Source organism: Stegastes partitus, unplaced genomic scaffold, assembly GCF_000690725.1.
Source record: "Stegastes partitus isolate 25-593 unplaced genomic scaffold, Stegastes_partitus-1.0.2 Scaffold1229, whole genome shotgun sequence".
In the NCBI taxonomy this organism is placed as follows: domain Eukaryota; kingdom Metazoa; phylum Chordata; class Actinopteri; family Pomacentridae; genus Stegastes; species Stegastes partitus.
Genome location: NW_007578960.1, coordinates 413,275 through 421,708, shown reverse-complemented (window position 1 = coordinate 421,708; position 8,434 = coordinate 413,275). Strand labels below are relative to the sequence as shown.

General features: G+C 39.9%; 1 protein-coding gene across 2 annotated transcripts; it reads right to left on the bottom strand.

Moving 5' to 3' along the window:
• Positions 1–8,320, bottom strand: erlin1 (ER lipid raft associated 1). 2 transcript variants are annotated; one of them, XM_008297597.1, is made up of 12 exons: positions 8,244–8,320; positions 6,932–7,060; positions 6,204–6,285; positions 5,182–5,228; positions 5,031–5,092; positions 4,819–4,944; positions 4,634–4,707; positions 3,664–3,722; positions 3,440–3,531; positions 3,186–3,275; positions 2,992–3,071; positions 1–2,384 (listed from the first exon to the last, which is right to left on the bottom strand). In XM_008297597.1, exons 2-12 carry the CDS (start codon positions 7,042–7,044, stop codon positions 2,193–2,195), a joined length of 1,017 nt encoding a protein of 338 aa, XP_008295819.1. In that variant the 5' UTR covers positions 7,045–7,060; positions 8,244–8,320; the 3' UTR covers positions 1–2,192. The 2 variants fall into 2 exon arrangements, with proteins under 2 accessions (XP_008295819.1, XP_008295820.1); XM_008297598.1 differs by having other exon boundaries at positions 8,168–8,248.
• Between the last annotated feature and the right edge of the window lie 114 nt (positions 8,321–8,434).

Sequence of the window (8,434 nt, the reverse complement as noted above, 5' to 3'; positions counted from 1 at the left end):
CAATGTTTAAATTTCACAGATTGTACAAAATATTGACAAAAAAATCATTTTCATAAGTGATTCAAACCACCACCAAAGTGAACGCAGAGCGCAGCCTTGAACTGCCATTTGGAGGTCACGTAAACAGCACGAAATCTTCCAAACACTAACAGTGTCCACTGCCCGTTGTGTCTCTCTCAGCTAGAATCTATGATGAAGCCGTACGGTATGTACATCCGAGCTCTTGAGAAGTCCCACAGCCGAGCCCCAGTGGAGCCTTTTAGTTTTAAGAATCACTGAATCTTTAAGTCTGGAAGTCTGGGGTAACCCATTGTTATTTAAGGCTTAAATTCTGAATAGTGGAAGTATTTCCATGTTTTTGAAACACAGATCTGAACAAAATCCAAAAGCGTAAACACATAAGAACTAGCACCAACTTGCATCTTTTTTTTTTAAGCCCAAGCAATATCAACATTCATCTCTAAATAGAACAAAGCTTGTTTCTGTGTAGTATTGGCGCTCCTGTCGTTACAAAACTGATCAGAGGTTAAACAAATTCTCACTAAGCGTACGTTACTACATTGTAACTACGTGTTGTGTCACTTGCCAGTAGAACTCTTTCAGCTATCTTGGTTAGCAAAGACCGAAGAACTCTGTCGTCCATCAATTCTTATATTACTGCAAAAATGTAAACATTTACAATGGAAACAAGATTGTATTGGTTTTATTTCTACATTTACTGACCAAAAGCCTCTTAATGCTATAATAAGACACCTATTGTAAATAAATGGTGCAGTAAAATATGAATGCTTCAATAAAAATGTCATCGGATGTATCTGCAAGAGACACAAATGTTGAATTTTTGCTTAAGGTGGTGTCGTTTTTCCCATTTTTATGTGACATTAAACCATAGCTTCCCTCATCCTTAAATCAAAGTTATTTGCTTTTTTGGACTTTTGGAGAGTGCACCGGTCCATCCAACATCGAGCAGCTGTCTTACGAAAATAAAATACATTTCCTGAGAATTTACATTTAACCACGTCTGAATAAGCTCTATAACAACAGAGATGGCAGACAGTCGCAGGCTCTACTAATCATCTGAATCAAGCCAAAGCACAAATTTCCACATGCATGGCCCTGATAATCAAAACCAGACGGAGGAAGGAACAATGTGTTGACTTCTTGACAAGTAATACAAATCACAATTTCCTACAGAGGAACTGCCCCCTATTATTCAGCTGCTTCATCATAGCATTCCCGTACTAGCTGTTAATCATCCTTGAAAGACAAAATTTGATTCTCTTTAAGCAACACTTGACCTTTTTTCACCCTTTTTTTTCCTCATTTTGCGTCACAGTAAAGACGACAGTAGGTCAGCAGATCTCAACCATAAGCAATACCAGAAAACATCTGGTAATATACTTCATCGATACCAATCTGACCCACTCATCCAAGACTCTACTGATCTTTCACAGCTCATATCTGAATAATTTTAGTCTGGAAATAAAAGGTGGGCTCCATCTAGTGCTGCTGCAATCACTACATTTTGGATGCATCTGTATGTAACCTGTCAAAGGTGTTGTAAGTTTATCCACCAGCAGAATTTGACACAAGGTGTGATAAAACAGTCCTCACACTGATTCATGTTTGTAGAGAGCAGCGAATCAGGGGCTCAGTGCAAGAGAAGATGGCACAGAGATGACTTTACCCCCCCCGTTTAATTAGTGTCACCTGTCGGATTCCAGTGCAGCTAAACCAGAAGTTAAATCTCAAAAATCTACAACTCATTTTCATCAACAAATCATTTTTCTTGCATACAACAAAAAAAAAGTAATGCAGCTCCAAAAGCAAAATTAAACACAAGCACGTGTAAATTAGGGCGACCACTTGCTGTCGCCTTCCCAGGCATAAGCATTTGTATGCTTTTGATTTTTAACTATGGCATCAATGTCATTCCTAAAGCACGCCTTTTCACAAAGAGTGGAAGATTCAGAAACTTTCCTTGTCATCTCATATATCTCCTACTTCTTACTTTCGCTAGTCTTTCACTTGAAATTTTCCCAACTCTTTCTTTGCCATTTAGATTCGAGACTGAAGTGTGTTGTTCACCAAACTAGCTGCAAAGCTCCTTGACCCATCATCTTCAGTTCAGTGTTTCCCTCCCCACTGACAAGACGAGTCCTCAGCAGGTTCTCAGAGGCAGAGCTGTGGACTCACTGCCCATCTGGCTTCGTTTTAAAAAAGTCTGGGTCGGCGTTGGGCAAATGAGGGGAGCGTGCAGACTTTGGGGGTCTGTCGGTTCCCTCTACAAACATGTTGGGGATGTCCTGGCCAAAGTAGATCTTACTGTTAGCTGCTATGGCCTGGTACTTCATCAGCTCCAGGTATTCCGGCGTTAACTTCAGCTGTAATGATTTAGGACAAAGACAGCAGTATGTGAGAGTTAGATTAGTGATGGGTTATGTCACTGTTCAAGGCAGTACTGGTGTGTATAGCATGTACATGACTGAAAATAAACACCACTGCTGGAGTCATGTAAGTAGCGTGGAAGAAGTGAACAACATTAATCTTGAGTGAGATGAGTTCCTGCTGTGTCTGATTCAGCTCAGGGGGATAATGATTAATTGAACAAAACATTTTTCTGACTTCATCAGAGCAGCATAATGTTGAAAAAAATTTGCTGAGTCACTCACAGGTAGGAGGGAAAAATGTCTCGTCAAGTCAGTTTGAAAAACACCAGCTGCACAAGTTTTATCTGATATAGTCTGAATCTATTTAGTTCTGCATTGATCATGTGGCTAAAGCATCACCACATACTACAGTGGCTTGAGGTATAAACCTATCAATAAACTACAGCTGTCTTAATATTAGTTCAATTCCAACAGCATTCACATTGTAGCCACATCATGAAAATACTGTGCAGTACTGCGATTATATTTCAAGGCTATCACATTACATGCTGTGAGATGTCTATATGTTTATGTATCAAAGTGTGTTAACACAGTCTTTTACCGAGTTAGCTTCAGCAGACTTGGCAGCAGTGTAATATTCTGCATCAGCTTTAGCCTTCTCCCTGGCCAGGAAGGCAGCGTCTAAAACAAAGAAACAGTGTTGAATGAGACAGGCACATGACAAACCAGCACACCAGGCACAGAGGAACACACAAATCCATCTCACAGATGGGAAGTGAAAGTAGTCAGGCTAACCCTCTATTTCAGAGATCCTCTTCTCCGTCTCTTTCTCCATGACCTTCTGTTGGAACTGGATCTCTGCTACCTGGGCCACTTTCTGAGCCTCTGTAGGACAGAAAAGCATGAGCTATACAGAAAGAGGGGGCTGACGAGGAAGTCACACATGAGTGACTGAAAGAGACAAACTGCTAAAATTGTACCAACAGTCATGCAAATTAAAAAAAAAATAAAAATAGCTGGCTGATTTACAGTAAACCCAACACATTTACCAATAATGGCCTTCTTCCTTTCAGTCTCTGCTTCCTTTTCCACAACCTTCTGAGTCTGAGCTGTTATTAGCAGACGAGTCTTCTCCGCCTCCCTGCATACACGCACACACACAAAAATGAGGTTCTTCAAGTATTTTGCTTTCTGTGTGGCCCTACTTGAACTGAGTGGGTGGGTCACAGAGAAAGCGCAGCCTGTTCTGGTAAGTACAGTTTTACAAACTCACATGAGTTCAAAGTTCCTCCTGATAGACTCGGGGATCTTTGGCTTGGTAACACGGACTGCCTTCATCGGGATGGTGAAACAGTGCAGAAGAGAAAATGGAGAAAAAAAAACATGACTCTTTGCTCACAACCAAAATTTCCACATAGATTGGATATAATGTGTCTACTACTATTTGTTCAGAATTTGAGAGGAGTATTGATGTAACGTTCTGTCATATACAACTGATCAACTTGTGTCATGATGATTGTGTTTTTCATGTTTGCCTGTTGGATCATGTTTCATCATCATATTCTTCAGTATAGTACCAGACAATAAACTGGTTTAGAGTTAGGATTAGCAGTACATTTGTTGCAGGAAGCTGATGGTAGTCCTGCTATAGATATTGTGCAACAAGGGTTTTGATTTATAGTTCACCATCAGATTTCCCCATCTGATAGCACCCCCACAGTACTGAATGGATGTCAGACCTGTGTAGCTTATCTTTCGCTTTCTCTCATTAGGAGTCAACCGCAAATATGTAAAACAGGTTTGTGCCAAATGGTGATCAGATCACCTATTGACAAATGTTTGTTGATGCAAATACAGATTGTTTTATTTTAGTCTGTGAACATCATTAATTAGCACAAATGACTCCGCTCCTTCATCTTCATTCACTACTTGCTGCTGCTGCTTGATTCTAGCTGGTGTGTGTGTCCAAATAGTCCAAGAACCTTGCATGACCCCATCTTTTTCCCCTGTTTTGCTATCTTTAGTTGCCAGATCTATTATCCTGTAAATGTATGTACAAGAAATGCCTGAAATTAATGATTGTTAAATTTTAACGAAAGCTATTCAATTCATTTGTCACCGACTCTGTGAATGGAGATGGAGAAAAGGAGGGAGGGAGAAATTCAAAAGAAAATGAATATTGCATATTTCACAATCATTACATTGCAACACTGATACAATGCAGGTTGTGTGTGTTTGAATACCTGTATGGTAAGGCCAGGTGCCATACAATTAAGATCTTTCTGTAATGCCGTCTTCAGGTTCTCATCGATAATGTCTGCACGACAAAAAAACAGCTACTGTTTGAACACACATAATGCTGTGATTCACATTTCAGGAATGAACACACGCTACATGCTGTGTTACAAAGAAAGAAAAAGGCATTCACCAAATAACTCGATGTAGACCTCTTGTAGTGTGTGCACACTGCAGAACTGGTTGAGTTCGTGGTGAATCTTGTTGAAAATTAGAGTTTTGTCATAATCAGCGGTGTAGTTCCTCACAATGTCTACCACTGCAATAGACAGAACAAAAACAACAGTTAATGAGTCAACCAAACAAGGAACTTTTGCAATGAATGAAATTTGAAACGTTTTGTACCTGCAGAAGGGACCAGCATGTTAACTACTTCTATCCTGTCAAAATAGATCATCACACCACCACTGTGAAGAAAAACAACTGTTAAATACGTAATCATTGACACGACTGGATCAATTTCTTAACAGCTCTTAATCAGTAAGCTCAGTCGTACCTTGTTCCACAAGGCACATTCTTGATTTCATCTGTTTGGAGAGTAGTCTGAAACATAAATTTAAAGCAGATGTTGCTAGTTTCTGTTTAGTATGTGAGACTACGCAAAGTAGTGCAGGCTTGTTTTAGATTAAAATCTGATACATACATTCAATATATACGTACATGCATCTTGTCTAACATATTTAACTTAAAAACTGACTGTAAAAGTTAATTAAGGACACCAGAAATAGTACTTTGATAAATTAATCTCTATTTAAGTACATTTCAGTCTTATAGTTTTGTGATGACAACTAAACCAGCCCCATAGCAGCGGACCTCAGCCCGTGAGATGCAGTTAAAACCTCTGGAGGGGAAAAAGCTCATAAACGGAGCCAGGTTGAAGTAATTTTATTACATTTTAAAATGTCACTTACTGATCGTGGGTACTACAGGTTTTAAAAAAAATATCTTAATTTCATAACAAACTAATAACAAACCAGGCCAGCAACATAATTGACTTTTCTAAAGTCTACTGTTTGAACTCTATACACAGTAAGCAATCAGGAAAGGCGATCTTTATCACACAGGGCCCTCCTCATCTACCTCATCCCCAAAAATTGTTTACTCCCTCTGTGGACTAGAATGCTGTACTCTGACTTGACAGTTGTAGAGTTAACAGTTCTATGTGTGCGTTTCTGCACGTTTTTTTTTTTTATTGTTGTTTTTTTCAAATGTGTAATATCTATAGTTCCAGCTATTGTTAAACCAAAAAAGTTACAATTTCTTCAAATTTATTGTCGTAGAGAACACTGTATGGTTTAAGAAATTCCAATACTTCTCTAAGCATCTTTAGTGGCACAAAAACAGTGCATTAACTTCTTGTCAAACAGACTTGCTGTGGCCATGGCTGAATGACAACTGCTTTCAGGCTGTAGCTGACTTATTTATAGAAGTTCCAATGAGCAGCTCCTCATGGTTGACTCTTACATTGGATATGCCTCTGCTAAGAGGTCAAGTTTCAAGGCAAAAAGGTTAGTTTACCTGTACTGATCTGTAGGTGGTAATGAAAGGCAGCATAATGTGATATCCAGGACCATTGGGAGAAGTCAGCAAGGCTCCACCTCTGAAACAAATACAAACAAATTGTTTGGTCTGAGTTCTCAATGTCAGATTATCTACTGATCATAACTAAGAAGAGTGGATCAAACAAGGTGACAGAAAGGTATTTACTAAACAGTAAAATATGTATTCACTTGTGTTTTTGTTGAATAAATCTGCATTTAGTGTGCTACTGTCATTTTTTTTTTCTTAAATCTCATGAACACTAACAACAATCAGTCTATATTACTAGTGAAGCATGTACAAATACAGACATTTGGAAGCCTATGATCTCTCTGGTCAAACAGGTCTGGGGCATAGAAAATGTATTTTCCACAAACCTGGCAAAATATATATATATATCCATCCATTATCTATACACCGCTTAGTCCTCACTAGGGTCGCGGGGGGGCTGGAAACTTAGGGTGAAGGCAGGAGACACCCTGGACGGGTCGCTAGTCTATCACAGGGTTACACCATGCACAGACACACAACCATGCACACTCACATTCACACCTACGGACAATTTACAATCACCAATTAACCTCAGCATGTTTTTGGACCTTGTGGGAGGAAGCCAGAGAACCCACGCTGCATAGGGAGAACATGCAAACTCACACAGAAAGATTTGTTTTGCAATATTTCTGCCAGACACAGATGTATTGGAATACCTGTAGTAGACAGCAAGGTGTCCTTCTTCTATTTTGTGAATAGAGGAGTGCAACATGATGGCCATCACTCCTGCTATAGCTGCAAATACTGCCCCTACATGCGGCATCGTCATCCTTACTATCACTCACCTGAAGGCAGAAAAATAAGCACAAACAAACGGAAATATTTATACCACAAACATTAAGTCTTCAGTGCACCATTATACCTATTATCAGAATTGCACTGCAGTTGTGAGCAGCAGGACATGCAGCTGTCAGTTGCCAGCTGATTAAAGGAAACCTTGCTAAAATTAACGCAGTGTAATGCAACAGATCTGCCATAAAGTCTTCCTTCACATCCAGCTTTACTAGAACAGTTTAAGAGGTGATAGACTCTATGATCAAAGTTTTGGAGCCTGGAGTGCATTTGAACCGCATTGCATAACACAGATGTATTATTAATATTTTAACTATCCTCGATGTCTAATATTATACATGTACCTATCAATAAGCCAGTGAGATACAAGAAGGGCAGAAAAAATATTTGCACTGAGTAATGTTTGACATAAAGGAAGGAAAGCGTTCAACTTCAGGAAACCCTGATGGTACAGAGGAACTCAAAACATTTCTTTCTCTGTATGGTATTGCGTTATGGAAGCAATGTTTGACAAAAGCCCTAAGATTGTTTTCCTCCTCCTGTTGGGTTGTCACTCTGTGGATTCTTTGCGGTTTCTTTCATTTATACAGGATGATCAGAGTCAAAATAAAACATTACACATACACACCACAGCTTTTCATATCTGCAGCTTGGCATCGTTATATGGCTCTATCAGTTCTCCACGTCAGATTGACGATGAACTAGTAAATGTACAACGTAGGATAACCTGACTTGAACACAGGTGCACCCACGTTGACTGGACCATACATGTAGTTAACATTTTACGTTGGTTAAACAGCTAACGCTAACACGCACGATGAGCTTGCAGAATTACTTTAAGGAGGCATGCGGCGAGAAATTCCTCTGTCACCTTATGAAGCAACACATTCGCTTTAAAACTACGCTTTTTCGACGTAACTATCACAATTTTTTTTTTTCAGTAAAAGCGGAGACTGGGCCACCATTCGTTTGCTAACCTAGCTGGCTGGGTTAGCTAGCTAGCTAGCTTCCAATATCGGGTGGGTTCGGAAGTCACTCTGCAGCTACATGCTAACTTTAGCTTGCTAGTCTGCCAGCGCAAAGCAAACGAGTGAACTCACCTTGCACTGCGCTCAGTTAAAATTATCAGCATGTAAGCGTTGGAGTAAACGACGGGTTTATGATAAATAAAATTACCACTGAATGGATCCGTCTCCCCTTCTGGTCTTATCATTCAACCACCCAGCCCCTTCACCCCGCCTCCTCACCCACTCCTCCTCCTCCTCCCACTGCTTTCGATCTCGCTTTGACTTGTTACACGATGCTGCCTTCAGGGACTGTTGGACAAACAGCAGTTAAAACGGTTGTAAAGGGGGGCAACGATATAA